Source organism: Perissodus microlepis, chromosome 2, assembly GCF_051167445.1.
Source record: "Perissodus microlepis isolate ML-2025 ecotype Zambia chromosome 2, ASM5116744v1, whole genome shotgun sequence".
Taxonomy (NCBI): Eukaryota; Metazoa; Chordata; class Actinopteri; order Cichliformes; family Cichlidae; genus Perissodus; species Perissodus microlepis.
Window position 1 is genome coordinate 31,123,084 of NC_140462.1, and position 16,295 is coordinate 31,139,378.

At 37.5% G+C, this 16,295-nt stretch overlaps 2 protein-coding genes and 1 long non-coding RNA gene across 3 annotated transcripts; 2 read left to right on the plus strand and 1 right to left on the minus strand.

Moving 5' to 3' along the window:
- Positions 1-358: 358 nt before the first annotated feature.
- LOC146392910 (uncharacterized) lies at positions 359-5,532 on the minus strand. Its single transcript, XR_014797122.1, has 3 exons — positions 5,378-5,532; positions 2,336-2,417; positions 359-2,115 (listed from the first exon to the last, which is right to left on the minus strand). It is a non-coding gene; the product is annotated as an uncharacterized LOC146392910 (long non-coding RNA).
- Positions 1,020-4,709, plus strand: LOC146392911 (transmembrane emp24 domain-containing protein 11). Its single transcript, XM_084907765.1, has 5 exons — positions 1,020-1,276; positions 2,053-2,144; positions 2,295-2,420; positions 2,545-2,691; positions 2,928-4,709. Exons 1-5 carry the CDS (start codon positions 1,147-1,149, stop codon positions 3,075-3,077), a joined length of 645 nt encoding a protein of 214 aa, XP_084763891.1. The 5' UTR covers positions 1,020-1,146; the 3' UTR covers positions 3,078-4,709.
- rnf212 (ring finger protein 212) lies at positions 4,952-12,671 on the plus strand. The gene is made up of 13 exons (XM_084907751.1): positions 4,952-5,059; positions 5,398-5,526; positions 6,131-6,192; positions 6,325-6,399; positions 6,575-6,631; positions 6,795-6,853; positions 6,933-6,992; positions 7,576-7,640; positions 9,318-9,378; positions 10,436-10,478; positions 10,648-10,693; positions 11,370-11,439; positions 12,326-12,671. Exons 2-13 carry the CDS (start codon positions 5,406-5,408, stop codon positions 12,453-12,455), a joined length of 849 nt encoding a protein of 282 aa, XP_084763877.1. The 5' UTR covers positions 4,952-5,059; positions 5,398-5,405; the 3' UTR covers positions 12,456-12,671.
- Positions 12,672-16,295: the final 3,624 nt, after the last annotated feature.

The window sequence follows — 16,295 nt, forward strand, 5'->3', positions numbered from 1 at the left end:
GAATTTTTAACAGACACAGTATAAAACCTGTGGTTATTTTATTGGTATGATAAAAGTACTGATTTACTATTCAAGCTTCCTGTAAAGTTACCAGAGTGTGGGATGAGAAGGAAATCTGATTCTTTGCTTACTTTAGAAATGACAACTTTTGCAGATGCTAAATATCAGATGGGTTCATTCAGTGTGTGTGGGAGTTTTCTCTGCATGTGACCTCATCTAAGGTAAACATATGGCATTTTACGCAATGGACTGGATTACATTTCCTACACTGATTACATAATGGGACACTGTCAAACAATCAACTTACTATATTACAATGTGCTAATATTTTGCATATAATTGTCCTTTGGTACTCTAAAGCAGCGGTCCCCAACCCCCGGGCCTCGGACCGGTACCGGTCCGTGAGTCGTTTGGTACCGGGCCGGGAGAGTTGAGGCTCAGGTGTGAAATGTATAGTTTTCAGGGTTTTTATCGGTTTTCAGCGTTATTTTGTTATCGTTTTATCGTTTACTCGGTTTTCCTGGGTCTTTTCACGTGTGTTATGAATAAATTTTCTTTTTTTCGGTACCGGTACTAGTTTTATTTTGTTGTATTTATCCGCGACACCTTAAAGGCCGGTCCATGAAAATATTGTCGGGCATAAACTGGTCCGTGGCGCAAAAAAAGGTTGGGGACCGCTGCTCTAAAGTACAGAAAAAAACTGGAAAGCACCTTCTTGAATTTTACTGAGGTAAATGTAAAGTACATCCTTGATAAACACACAACATTTTTTATAAGTGACACTACAAATTGTTATATGTGACCGAAAGTTCATGATGCTTATTCCTACCTCGTGTTAGTGTCAGAATATAAATATAATCTGCAGTGAAACGAAGAAACTGCTAGATACCCTATATCAGGTACATGCTTGCCATTGCAGCTTTTCTATTGGTTGCCAGGTTAACCAGTTACAAAATTACCAGAATAACTTGTCACACAAAGTAGCACCTGTGAGTTTCTCACACTCTCACATATGGACATCATTAGATGGAAAATACCTCAAACTTGAGCTAGAATTTGCAGATCTACATAAAGGCTCTACTGGAACTGCAGGCAAAGCATTAGGTCACTGTTAAGTGTAATCTAATAGTTTGCTGTTAACATAAAATGGGTTTGCAAGGCACTGGCTTTCTCCTTCAGTGTTACCTGATGCTGGCTGCTGCCATGTTTTTTCATCTTGGAGAGCAGGAGGAGAAATGCATCATTGAGGAGATTCCTGAAGACACACTAGTGACCGGTGAGTGTTTTAGATGGGGAAAAGTCCTCCTGAGTATCATTTATGATACCCAATCATAGCAATAAAAGTGGAATCAGTGATTGAGGGTGAATGTAATTATTTACAAATGTTAAAAACCATGTGATTTTTGAATCACACAGTAGCTTTACATGCACAATATTATGTTTCTAATTTGAGCAAGTGCAAAAACCATAAAAAGCTATTCAAGCCTTGTTTTAAATGAAACACTTCCAATGTATCCAGTAGTTAAATGAATACAATAAAGAAAGAAATATAAAGAGCATTCCACCAACTGCAAGGTTCATGGAGTTGGAAATCAAAGTGAGTGATTTTTAAGATCTCCTCACGAAAGAACCTCATGAAAAAGCAGTGTATTTAAGGATGTATAACCAAGTAATAACACCTGGGTACACAGCTACCTGAGAGTCGCTAAAACAAACTGTATTTGGTTCTTATTTACCACACGGCAGTTCAGTGATTCTCTCTGCAGTTTTCCATATTTACTGAGCTGGATGTGTGCCAGTGTTTTGCGATACTTTACATTACTTAACATTTCTCAGATCTTTTTTCCTTGATGTTAATCGCAGACTATTTAAGACTTTTTAATGATTACGGTGAGTTTTGATAACCACAGAATAAACAAACTGGAAATGATCAATCTTATCATAAGCATATGTCACGAATCTTGCAAGCTTGCTATGGGTCTTTGCAGTTACTGTGTGTGTAATTTTGTTTGCGTATATGTCTGCACTCATGTGTGTGTCTCTTACCTTCAGGGTTTTTTCTTTTGGAGCCTTGGGATGTGAAGGCGTTATCACAATTACCTCAACTTGGCCTCACTGTGACAGTAAAAGATTCAAACAGTGAGGTACTGGACTCAAACGATACGGGGTCACTTGAATGTCTTCACGTGATGTTACACTAAAAATATGTATCTTTGGAAATTAAAAAGGAACAAATAAACAAAAACAAGTGCTTATTACAGCCTAATAATAATAGTAACTGTCCTACTTTTCAGATTGTGTTGTCCAAGCGATATGGGAAATTTGGTAAATTCACCTTCACAGCTCACACTTCTGGTCAGCATCTTCTTTGCTTTAAAACAAACTCGACAAGTTTTTCTGTCTTTGCCCGTGAACGTCTGGTGAGAAATGTGGACACACAGAACAAATGTTATTCAAAACAAAGCAAAATACATAAATGGACTCCCCGTTTAAACACTGACTAATAGTTAACATTAACTTCTGTTTATCAATTTTGCTACACAGAAGCTACATTTGGATGTACAAATGGGAGAGTTCACAGTTGGTCACAATACTGATAGGACCAAGGACAGCATGGAGGCCCTGGAGAACAGTCTTAGACACCTGACGGAGCAGATGATTCACATTACCAGGCAGCAGGAGTTCCAGAGGGTAAATAAATATTTTACTGCACTGTCTTAACGGTTGTTTAAACCTGAAATACAGTAAGGAGACCAGTATATTAGATATAAGCTTTATTTTACGTCAAGAATCTTTTTCTTTCTTTTTCCACTGCTACCAATGAAGGAGAATATATTCATTGTAAAATGGTAAAATTACATCATATAACAGGTTATCAATTCTATTCTTCTCTCTTTCTTTTTATTTTGTTGCCTGTTGTCATTCAGGAAAAGGAGGAGGTATTTCGTCAGATCAGTGAGAACACCAACAGCAAAGTGTTGTGGTGGGCTGCAGTGCAGACCTCCATTCTGCTGGTGGTTGGTTTCTGGCAGATGAAAAGACTCAAAGACTTCTTCATCGAGAAGAAACTGGTCTGATGAACAACTTTGACCAGCCTCATTGTTTTTACTTTTATTTCACATACCTGTACCAGTGAAGTTTGAGTGCTCTAGGGCTGTAATGCTTAATAAAAAGGCCAGTTTTTACCAAACAGCTGGTGCGATGCTCTAGAGTATAGTGTTTAAGACTATTGTATATACAGTTGTGGTACATACATTCGTCATGGGCATGAAGTTGTGGTGATCTGGGGTTTTAGTGATTTCTGTGAACTGTGGAATGACTGTGCAGCACACATTTTTAGTGATTATAATCAAAAATTAGGTGCTCAAGTTTCAATCTATTTTGGATTTTCTTTAATTCATTCAGGGTCACAATTATACATGTTGGATCAAAAATATACATATACCCCCAATCATATTTGATTAGCCATGAAGGTATAATTTTGGCTGGCTATTTCACCACTCTACTTGGCTAAATTGGTAGACGTCTTGTAGATCGATTGCTTTATTGGCAAAGATTCAGCTTTTAGGCATAGTTCACAAATTTTCAATAACGCTGAGGTCAGGGCTTTGGGAAGGTCACTCCAGAGACCTAATATTAGCCTGCTTTATCAATTCCAAAACCAGTTTTGATGTGTTTGGGATCACTGTCCTGTTCTAACACCCAATTGCATTCAACCATCTAGTTGCTGATTTGAGGTAAAGTTGAAGAATTTGGAGGTAGGCCTTCTTCTTCATTATTTCACCCACTTTGTCCAATGTACCAGTACCACTGACAGCAAAACAGACCCAGAACATGAGGCTACCACCTCATGCTTGTTAGCTGGTAGTGTTCATAGTTCTTAATTTAAGTCAAAATTAAAGTTCATATTAGAGTCAGGGCTTCTTTCTCGGTTGGCATTCTCTCAATGCTTGGCGATATAAAACTCGCTTCACTGTTGACAGTGACACTAGTCTTCCAGCAGTTTCCAGTTCGTGGCAGGCTTGATCCTCATTCATTTTCTTTCATGACAGTTTGCGTCTTCTTTCAGAGTGAAAAAGTGGTGAAACATCCAAATAACACGTGTACAATTGTTTGAACTGATGATCTTGGAAACTACAGTTGTTTAGAAATCATTTCCAAAGATCTTCCCAGCTTGCGTAAATCTACAATTCTCATGTTTAAATCTGAGTTCCTGGTCAATCTAATCAGTGGTGTCAATCAAATCTTTTTTATGCTAAAAAGAGAAACTAGCAGTTGTAGTTAATCAAGATCACAAAAGTTAACTGGCCTTGGTCTTGTCAATTTAAAATACAGCATAAAACATTTAGCACCGTTTATTAAAGCACTTAAATGAATGTGGACATATATTTGAGCCTGCATGTTTTCTCTTGATGCCGTGGATTACAGAAAATCCTAAATAAATAAATAAAACCAAGATTTGGGTGCATAGAGCTTGAAAGTATTTAAAGATGTATGCTTTTCACTCTGGAAAAAGAACAGTTCAAAGAAATGATTAAAAATCCAAAGTTACCATGACATTCATGACCACGATGAATGCATGTAAACTTCTGAGCACAACTGTATCCTTTGCAAATTAAAATGTGAAAAAATTGCATAAAAACTTGGAATGGTGCTTGCAAAATTGTTTTTGTTTTTTTTTGCAATGTTTTTTGTTGAATAAAATATTGTTTGAGGCATTAGGTCATTGTAATCTTTGATTTGTGTGACATTAACTCAATATAATAGTTTATATTACTGCAATTTTGCCCTAAATAAGGTGAAAATCGTAGCCAGCAATTAGGAAAATATACACAATGTTTACAAAGGTTGAATGTGTTATAATTACGTACTATGATTTTAGAAAATATAAGCTAATAGCATAAGAATCATCATGTGATTATGATGCATTTCACTCATAGCTTACCTGGTGTTCAAATGTCCAACAGGCATAATCTTAAATAGGTATTTACAGGTTTTCAGCAATTTAAGTTAGAAGTTGGACAAACAGCTTCAACAACAATTGACCATCAGCGAAAAGGTGAAGTTACCTTTATTATAAGCAGTGAGGACATATATTATCCATTAATGACTCTAGGAGTAGGACAGAGCTAATATAAGCTAAATTAGCCTTTAGCTTCACTAGCAGTCACAAGGTTTTCAAAGTAATAAATATAGTTATCTAATAAACCTTAATGAAATATGGCTGTAAAAACGAACTATATATATAGAAGATATGCAGCAACAATTTTAATACACATGTGTAAATAAGAGTTAGAAGACCGTTTAGCTAAATCTGCTAATTCATAAACGTAATTTAGCAAAGAACATTAGCTAAATTAGCTCATTAACTCCTCACCTAATCTTGTTTTCCTGCAGGTTTTGAAATGGCTTCCTGGGTTTGCTGCAATTCCTGCTTTCTTCCTCAAAGTGCTGACCGCAAACTGGCGGTCACAAGCTGTGGCCATGTCATCTGTAGTGGTTGTTATCAGAGAGGTTATCAGAGAGGTACATAAACAGTTTTGTTGCAAACACAGTCAAAACAATCACTGTTTGGAATACCTGCATATATTTAAGCACCAAGCCTACAGCCTTCCTACTTCCCAGCAAATGAAAGTATGATTAGACAGGGACATCTGTTGGGCTCTAAGTGATATTGCAGAGCTGATTATTTATTTTTTGCACTGAGTGTTGCATGTTTCTAAGTTGTCTCTAAAGGAAAGGATCTCCCTAGGGATCTATGTTTAAGATAGATTAAATATCAGTGTTAGAGATTGTTATATTATAAAGAAAACCAGTGATTCTCTGTGATTATATGTTTCATTCAAAAATTGAGAGTGAAATTACACCATTCACCAATGGACTGTACTCCTGGAGGTCCTTTAATCACTATTCATTAGCCCTGGAGTTGTTCATGATTGGTCTCACCTTAATCAGACTTTCTTTGACTTTGTCTGTCTCCCGTGGTTAGACAAACCCATTTAACTGATTTTGTTCCACAGACAGAAACCCTTGATGTCAATTTTCAGTCCTTCCATGTCTTCCTATCCTTGCGAGCCACCATTATATTCTTGACTTTGTAATTTTGGTTTAAATATAATCTTTCTTTCAGGCCAACCAGGCAGCTGTTTAATCTGCAATGCTAAATGCCAACTGTCACCACTGTCTGACAAAGTAAGCACTCTTTTCTCATGAAATTCCCAGGTAACTGTGGGTGTTGGGGTGGGATAGCCACATTAATAATCAGACTATTAAAAGTAGAATATTCTGCTGTCATTAGAGTTATGTTAAATGTGCGTGTTTCAGAGCAGCCCTGGTGTGAAGGCCCTTTTCTCAAACATCAAGGTGGTGGCAGCCAAGCACTTAACGGAAATCAGCCAAGTTCAGTCATTTTCTTGCTTCATATAAACACCTATAATCCGATTGTATATCACCAGTGACCTGTAAACAATTGTGCTGTATAGCATTTAAATATGTCCAAAAAATGTATGGAGATTTAAATGCAATAGTGTAATACAGAACTTGCAAAAACAGCACTTATTCTGCATTTTCCCAGGTTATAAAGTACCAGGAAAAACATCAAAAGAGGCTCTTCACTCACTACGAGCAAAGGGTGATATTTTTTTATTATTTCTTTGCCTTAAAATTGTATTTTCTATCAGTCTGCAACATTTAACTCATCTACCACACTGGCTGTCTAGCTCTGAAGACAACAGTAACTGAAACAGATGCTTTTGCCACCTAGTGTACCAAACTTATCAATTAATCACTTGCAGAATGAAAAGCTAGAGGAGGCAGTAGTGAGGATGAAGCAAGAAATGCAGCAGATGACAAAGTAAGTTAAATTAGATTTGAAATAAGCTGCAGTTTGTGAAAAGATGGAAGGGTTTCTTATTTATTTTTCCAATTAACAGGAAGCTGAATGAACAGAGTGCCTACATTGCTAAGCTGGAAAATGCACTAAAGCTTCAGAGGTACAACACTGAATAGATAGTTAACCCAATGTGTAATTGTCAGTTTCTGCCTACTAAAGCCAGTTATTGCTCCCCTAATTCTTATTTTATGTTTTATTTTGATCAACAAATGTCTGGCTAAATTCCCTGTGCTGTAGATTTGAATACCATTTTTTAGGGTTTTGCATCGATAATAATGATGTTAAGGTAAAATAAAATAAATTTTAAAAAAAGTAAATAATGATTAGTGGAGGCAGTTAAAAGCCAGTTTAGTTTTCTATCTGTGATTAAAGACTTTTACAACCAACTGGTTGTTCTACCGCACCGTTCACTAGGTGTCACTCCTGGCACATCTATGGTTCAACTATAGTAATGCTTTAGTGTTTCCATGGGCATGTTGAAATGAATTCAGCAATAAAAATACAGACTTTTAAGTCTGTGTAGAATAATCTATAAAAGTACTACAGTTACATTCATCTCTTATGTCTTAATCCACTCTGATTTCATGCAGAAACGCCATCATCTGCTATCTTAGTGTAGGTTTCAGTCCAGCAGGTGCGCTTTGTGTAAGTGATTAACATTATTTATCACTCCTGTTACTCAGTACCAAAGCTTCATCTGGGCACCATGTGAGCCATAGTTCCCAAACCCCACATGGACATAAACCAGGTAAACTATCTCTTATTGTATTGGCAACTGTAATGATCTGTTTTTTGATGGCGCCTGACAAACTATGCAGACATACTGTGTACCATTAACAATTTTTATTACTAATTCTGTCCTATGCAAGAATTGTATATGTGCACTCACTGTCCACTTCACAGATATACCTGCTCAACTGCTTGTTAACATTAATATCTAGTCAGTTAGTCATGTAGCAGCAATTCAGTGCATTTAGCCATGTACACATGGACGGGACAACCTGATGTTCAAATTGAGCATCAGAATGTGGAAGAAAATTGATTTAAATGACTTTGAACGTGGCGTGGTTGTTGGTGTCAGATGGGTAAAGAAAATATCCAGTGAGTGGGAGTTCTCTATTGCTGATATCTGAGGTCAGAGGATAATGCCAGACTGCTGTGAGCTGATAGGAAGGCAGCAAAAGAACATCTCTGAATGGATAACACATTTGACCTTAAACACCACACTCCACTCCTGTCAGTTAAGAATAGGAGGGTGAGTTTACAGTTCCCATGGGCTCACCAAAACTGGACAATACTAGTGGTAGGGGTCAAAATTTCTCATAAATAAGCAGGGATCTACCCTTCCATGTGTCAACAGTTCAGGCTGGCGGTGGTGTGATGGTCCGGGGGGGATTTCTTGGGACAATTTGAACAGAATACAATGCCTTTTATTGTCACTATACACATGTACAGTGAGATACAAAGTGTCTTCTATTCAGTGCAGACACGTGGGAAAAGAAAGGGGGGTGAGGTACACAGTTCTGTAGCAGTATGTACATATGAACAGTATCCACAAGTAAGAACTCTACAAATATACAAACTGGGGGAAAAATAGTGTTATGTATTTACAGTGTGGGTTATAGCCTGCAAATTAAGTATTGCACAGAGGTGATGATAGTTGTGTAGTCTGTGTATAGAGGGAAGTCTTTGGATTGGGGAGTGGAACTGTGTTGTCAGTGCATGAGTGAGTTCAGGGTGGCTGCTTAATGCCAATTGTTTAAACACCACAGTCTACCTGAGTATTGTTGATATTATTGATGTCCAGCACAATAATGTGCCATGCACAAAACTCAAACCGATTTCTTTAACATGAGTTGACTGTAAATTGGCTCCACAATCACCAGATCTCAATCCAGCAGTGCGCCTCTTGAATGTAATGGAATAAGAGAGTTTCACGGATCTGCAGATAACAAATCTACAACAACTGTGTGATGTCGTCATTTCATTATGAATCAAAATCTCTTAGGAATGTTTCCAGCACCCTGTTGAATGTGTGTTATGAAGAATTAAGGCAGTTCTGAAGGCAAAAGAGGGTCCAATCATTAAGAGCATGGTGTACCTAACAAAGTGACTTTTTTAGTTATTATACAACACATGGTTTGTTTATTTTATACACTTTGTTATTGCTACAGTCAATGAAGCAGATAAAACATCTTTTATTATAATTAATTATAATAAAATATTATATTTATTTAAATCTATGAGTGCTAGTTGCAAAAAAAAACCATGCACAAAGACCAGAAGCGTTTGTAACCTTATTACTTTTAGACTGTAAAACAACCATCTAAGTGCTTCATTTTATGAATAACTAAATAATGTCTGTCACTAAGCATACAGCATGTTTTAAGTTACTTTACATTTTGCTCTTTCTTTTTCGTCTAAGTCTTACAGATACCATATAACTCCTCTGTGTCCCTCTCACGACACTCTTCAGCTACTAATGTGTGAGTATAGTCTCTGTCTACTATTTCACAATTTTCCTTAATAGCGCTGACCTTCTCCTTCTGCTCATTTTTGATTAATACTCTCTTCATTCTATCTCATGCTGCTAATTTTTCTTCTTTGGCCTATATTATTCTCTTACTATACCTCAGGCTTCAGAGAGAGAGAAAGTAGGAGGTAGTTCACAGCACAAACAAGTTATATCCTGGCTTCACTACTGATGTCTTATGTTAGCTTTCGTTGCCGTGAGCTTTGCCCTGCCCTGCGGCTATCCACACACCTGAATAAGCTGATCTTTGCTTGGGTTTAATCAGGAAAACGTACTGGGTTTCCTACACAGTACTGACACAGGACTGATTGAGTGTCAGAATTTAATAGTATTATTGTTATTTTATCCACTGAGACACTGGCTTTAAAAGATGGAGAGCGGATATAAATGTCATTTCCTGCAGGGTCAATTCAGCCGCTGGCACTTTAGTCACTGATAGATGTCTTTCTGCTTTGCTGGGTGGCAACGCGGGTGAAGTGGTGCCATTATAATATAAATTTGGTCTCAAATGATTTTGATCTTGCTTAAAGTATCACAGAGTGAATGATTTATATTTTGAAAATCCCCCAACTCAAATAATCTATGTTTTCTATCACAAGTACAGTAAACTACACACAAGAGTCATGATTTTGGTAAAAATAAAATGTGAATAATATAATTTTTGAAGTTCATTTACAGTTTTTCTTCTACAGTTTAGTGTAGAATTAATAAAGGATTTAATAAATTATCTAAAACTGTTTAAAATACGTATAGAACATAGAAGGTCAGATTTATTTCACTACATTATACCATGTTTTCTCGATTTCATTTGTACATGAATTTTTGCAAAATTTCTGCAACGTCCACTGTTCACTAAGGATGTGTCAGTGTTTTACTATTGAAAAAATAAATACTAATGTAACTTTAAATGTTGTCCTATTAAAGAAAAATCGAAAGCATTCAGGTATCGGTGCACTGTTAAAAACACTGAAGCCAACAGAACTAATGAAGTGTGCCTTCCTGTCTGGCAGCACTGAAAACATGGAGGTGGATCAAAGGAGTCTGTTCTGGAAAGTAAGTCCCAGTTTCTTCGCTCGCTGTCTATCATTGTTATGAATGAGATTCTGTCGAGATTACACAGCATCCTGACACTGACTTTAAGGCTTTGGTATATTATGATGGAAAGTATTAAGCAAATAAAACATTGTGATTTGTGCTGTTTCTCTGTGAATCTGTCTTTCAGCCTAACTCTGGCTCATTTATCAGAGCTTCACAAGATGGATGGACTGGTATGTGCTTTCTACTGCCTGTTATGCAGCTACTGGTTTTGGTTTTAACTAATGGAAGAGGTGTCATCTGTGTCAGATATTTCCATTTGCTGGAAATGCTGTCATTGTACACTTGTGTTTATTGCTATTTTGAGACTTAGAAACTGATGATTTGACCACCTATAGTAAATAAATCAATAGAGATAAATAAGATGACAGTCCTTTAGTTGCTCTTCCTTTATCACTTTAGACATTGTAGATATCTACTATACCTACATAGCAGTTTAGTTCAGGATATACGCTAATATACAAGAGGATCATTTTGTAACCATCAGTGGATTGATTATGCTATTAAAAATACTTTTTACAGAAGATTTGATTGATGGTTACTGCAAGATAAGGATGAGCTGTGTCATTAATTATAGACCTAACTGCTGCAGAGGCGTGTGTACAAGCTTTAGGTGTTTTGCCTGGTTTGTTGGTAGCAACATCTGTGCAAGTTTGATGCAAATTACTCTGGAAGATGACTCACCTGTTTATCTTGCCATCTCTGATGGTTTTCCAAATGAAAGCTCGCGAGGTGGAACATGAGACACATAAGCCTATAATGACCCAGGAATTTTTTTAATCATTGTGAGCCATTTTTATCTGACTTGTGTTTAGCATTAACCATGGTTTTATCTTGTGTATTGTGCAGGCACCATGCCTCACAGATCGTCCAACCCAAACATGTCAGCCAGTCACGCCGCATGCTCAGCCACAGTGAGGTAACAAGTTTAATTCATTAAATACATCAAAACAATATCATAGGCAGCATGGTGATGTAGTGATTAGCATTGTTATCTCACAGCAAGCAGGCTAGTGGTTCGAATCTCCTGTGTGGCCGGGGCCACTGTTCTGTGTAGATTTTATATCCTGTGAGCCTTCCTGATGTTTTTTTCACTGATTAGTTTTGTTTTTTGTGTATTAGTTTGGGAAAGAAAAGTCTGATAATCTTCTGCTAGTTTAAAAAACACTTCAAAACGTCTCAGGTTTTCCTAAGTTTATTGCTGGTGCTGATCATTTGTGTGCTTTTCATTTTGTAGAACAGTTCATTTGTTTCAAGAAAAACATGCAGTGTCATGACTGTGTGAGCTATTTATTTGTGGACACAATTTCAGAACACACAAAACGGCAGGAGTAAACTCAAAATGAGTATTTAATTCTCATAGTCTAAAAATACACAGGAACAAACAGATAAGCAAGCGAATGAACAACTCTAAGGATTACTAGGAGATACAGCGTCACTGTCAAACTCAGAGTGCCGAGGTACTGTGGAGAGCTACACACAGCTATGAGGGATAATGAATAAACAGAGACAGAGACAATATATGTAGAAACACCAGATAACGAGGGGAGCGGTAACAGGTGAGTATACAGCTGAAACCAACTCAAACATGGGTCATCCAGAAGAAACATTAACTCAAAACGCAGAGAACATGACATGTAGAAATCTCACTACTGTGAAATTTGTGTTGATTCTGCCCCACATAAAACACAACAAGAAAACTGCATCAATGAGAGAAGGTTACATTTAATGACATGTAGTGTATCCAATTATGCCTCGTTGTTGTTACAGTAGATTAACAGTTTGCCTCTCTTATCGTCTCCCAGCCGTTTTCAAGGAGGACCTTTTACCCCAGACGTGTCATTCGGCCAGAGTTCTGGATGGAAGTCTCCAATCTTTAGACCACCGTCCTCCTCCAGGCACTCCACGTCCTCACTGGTCTACCCACCTCCTTAATAAACACACACACGAAAACTGTCATGAGGTCTCTAGATGAAGTACGCCTAGCTAAAATGAGTCACCACCCGGTTTATATGTTGGTTTCACTCACACACCTGTGAATTCACAGACACAATTAAATGTATTTAGCTTAAAACCAAGATTTGTTCTTATGTACATTGATTACAAACCTAAAATTTAAGTTTGGTAAATTGTGTTCAATCTACAAATTCAATAAACAGATGATAAGATAACACTGCGGCTTGTTGCTGATTGAAATGGTTTCAATGTTTTCTATTTTTGACAGAGTTTTAGCTCACACCAAACTTTCGTCCTGGTGTTCTGGTGAAATCTGGTACACTTTTATATTAATGACTGGTTTGTAGTCAAAGGTCAGAATATTCATGACAATTACTTTGAGTAATCCAGTGGAGAAAGGCCTCAGCCCACAAAGTCTTACAAGCTTTTAGCTAAAGGCACAATCTGACATGACGTTTTCTTTGCCCGCTGGATTTAACATTGGAAACACAAACCTCATATCTGTTACAAAGCAAATGCAAGTGAAGGCGAAGAAAAATGTAGCCGCATAGAAACACGATATCACCTGAAGTCATCTCAGCACGGAAAAGCTTACGCAGTGAAGCGGGTGGCGAGGACGCTTGATGTGTTCAGACAGGTCAATTCTGTCTTTGAAAAGCTGTGTTTTCACCTCTATTGTTCCCGGCTGTCAGGGTGGAGAATGGTGTCTATTCAGGAGGGCTCAGGTGGGACTGTGTGTGTGTGTGTGTGTGTTCTGGGTCTGTGCACGCTATGTTCAGGCACTTGCATTTGGGTGTGTGCTCGTTTGTAAAGTAAGAGAATTGTATAGAGTCAGTAGGCCTGATCCTCGTCTTCGCTTCAGTGGGATTTGAAGACGTTTCCTGTTTTTTAAGGTCCACTTAGAGGGAAATGGCTCCCCAGGGCATGTTCAGCTGTCGTGGTGTCATACATTGACAGCTAGAAGACTAAATCAAAATAATCACTACCTTATGGGCGCACACAAATAAACACACACAAAAACCAGGTGAACTCTTGTGCTATTAAGCTCAAGAAACTTCAATAAGTGTTATACTTAATTTAATGTGTGTCAGTGTATTATAAGTTTTGTATAATTTCTTTTTCCCTCTCTCTTGGTCTCTCTTTGACTTTCTCTGTTGCACTCACACACACCTCTACATGGCTCCAGGCTGTACAAATGAGCTGTGCCACTTCAGAGAGCTAAAGAAAACTATTCTGATGTCAGTGGTAATTATTCAGCAGCATGTTCCCACAGCTTGTCCACCCCTCCCTCTCTCAGTCTCTCTATCTTCACTCTCCTGTTTGTGTGTGTGTGGATAGTGTGTGTGTGTGTGTGTGTGTGTGTGTGTGTGTGTGTGTGTGTGTGTGTGTGTGTGTGTGTGTGTGTGTGAGAGTGTGTGAGACAGAGAGAAGGAAAAAGAGAAGCTTCTCACTTGATCTGATCCAGACTTCACACTTTGTCACTCAGTATTTCAGTCTTATAACTTTGGTGTGGTAAGTGTAATCCCCTGTAGGCAAGACAAGACATGAACTAAATGATTTCACATTTGAATTATTTGTCTTAGTGAGGTGCAGAGAACTTGCTTCTATATAAAGTCGAATCACCTTTAGTGTTGAAGATGTAATTTGAAAAGCAAATAAATGTAATGAAAGTGTTTGAGTGAACAAGTGTTGACAAAGTTTTATCATTCAAATTTTGCATTTACTTTTATAGATCATAATTGATTTACCTCATATACTGTTTACTGTTTAAGAGCAGTGCAACCCCTGCGGTGGTTTCATCTGCGCTTGTCATGTTACACCTCAGTGCAGTGCTTTCCAAACTGTTGATCGCAATATTTGACTACAGAGATGAGAACACACTTTTGGTTTTAAAGACGATATGCTACACCGGTTGAAACTGTATTTATTTGTTAGCTTGTAATTTTTTCATGCATACTCAATCATCCAGGTAAGAAAATCCCAAAAAGTGAACAGAATCAACTTTTTGAAATGTAAACTAAGTGGATTTTTGTGGGTTTTTCTGCACTTTCTTGTCTTTCCTTGCCCAGTCACGGAGTTCCACAGGGTTTGGTGCTGGGACCAATATGTTTCATGTTTTTATACTTCCTTTATGCAGTATTAGTAGAAAAACCCTGCATACATTTTAATTGTTATGCAAATGACACTCAGTTCTACAAAATTTATGTGAAGTCAGATGACACAAGTTAATCAATACTACAGGCATGTTACAAAGGTATTAAGCCTGGATGATCTGTAACTTGTTACTTCTAGATTCAGAAAAAAACATATTGTACTCGGCCCCTAAAGCTTTCTCTTGGCTTCCAGTAACACTATGAGGAATATTGGAGTCATTTTCAAGCAAGCTATGTCATTGAATGAACACATTAAACAAATATGTAGTACTGCTTTCCTTTATCTGCACAATATGTCTAAAATTGGAAAAAATAACATATCTCAGAGTGATGCAGAAAAATTAGTTCATGCAACTCATTCTAGGCTCAACTATTATATTTCCTTATTATGGAGCTGCTCTAAAAGCTCCCTAAAAGGCATTCAGCTAATCCAAACTGCTGAAGTAAAACTCCTAACAGAAACTTGAACCGAAGATCAGATATCTTACTTATTCATTTCTCTTTATTGGCTCTGTCTTAAATACAGAATTTAATTTAAACTCCTCCTTGTCACATACAGTCCTGAATGATTATGCCTTATCATATCTTGGACCTTTTAGTAGGATATCAAACCAAGAGAGCATTTCACTTTCAGACTGGAGAGGCTTCAGCTTTCTGGCCGCTCTCCTGTGGAACCAACCAGTTTGCATTTAGGAGACAGATAGCCTCCCTATTAGTTACACATAAACTCCCCTTTCTCCCCCCTTTTTAAAGCCCCCCCTAGTTTAAAGTATTTAGTTTACAGTTGGATCAAGTGACCCTGAACCGCCCCTAAAGGCTCAGGATGCTGGGGGTCTCCCCATGATATACTGAACGTTTCTTCACTTCCTTGCGTTTACATGCTTTTGCTGCATATCATTAGCTTTTGTCTATGGCTGTATTTGTCCCCCTGCATCCTCCAGCCAGTCATACAGTCATACAGATGGCTGCTCCTCCCTCTGCCCTGAACCACCCTGAAGGTTTCTTCCAATTAAAAAGGGAGTTCTTCCTTCCACTGTTTCGTCATGTGATAAAGATGAGATATGCTTTTAAATGTAACATAATGTTTAATAGGTAAATTGCAAGTGACCACCCTGATGGGTTTACTGTTTGACATATTGAGCCAAAGCTTCTTCCTCAGACTTCTGATAATTACAGAGCACCATCCTTAATATGCATAATTCATATACGACAGCACAAGTGACATATCTGACTTGTTGCAAATTGCCATCACTTGAATAGCAAGAGAGCAAAAAAAACCCAACCAAACAACACATTTAAAACATACATAAACCTATAAAACATGGACACAATAGACAATGTTTTTAAAATTGATATCCTTACTTTATGTCCTTACTATTTGAGGTCTATATATTATTATAGGGAATGAGAAAGTATCAGCAATGTCAATATTAGAGAAAAGAATTAGGGTACTAAGCCACAAATCTATGTCCTATTTTTTAAGGCCTTTAGGTACTAAAGTATCGAGGGTTTAAGGCAGATACATTTTACATCTTCACTTTTTTGATTTGAAAAGCTAATCTAATCTGTTTTCATGTATTCGACATCTTTTTTGATTCACAGCCACCATTTTGCTATTGCCTAGCTTGACAAATCAAGTTGAAAAAGTCAGAAAATAATGGTGTGA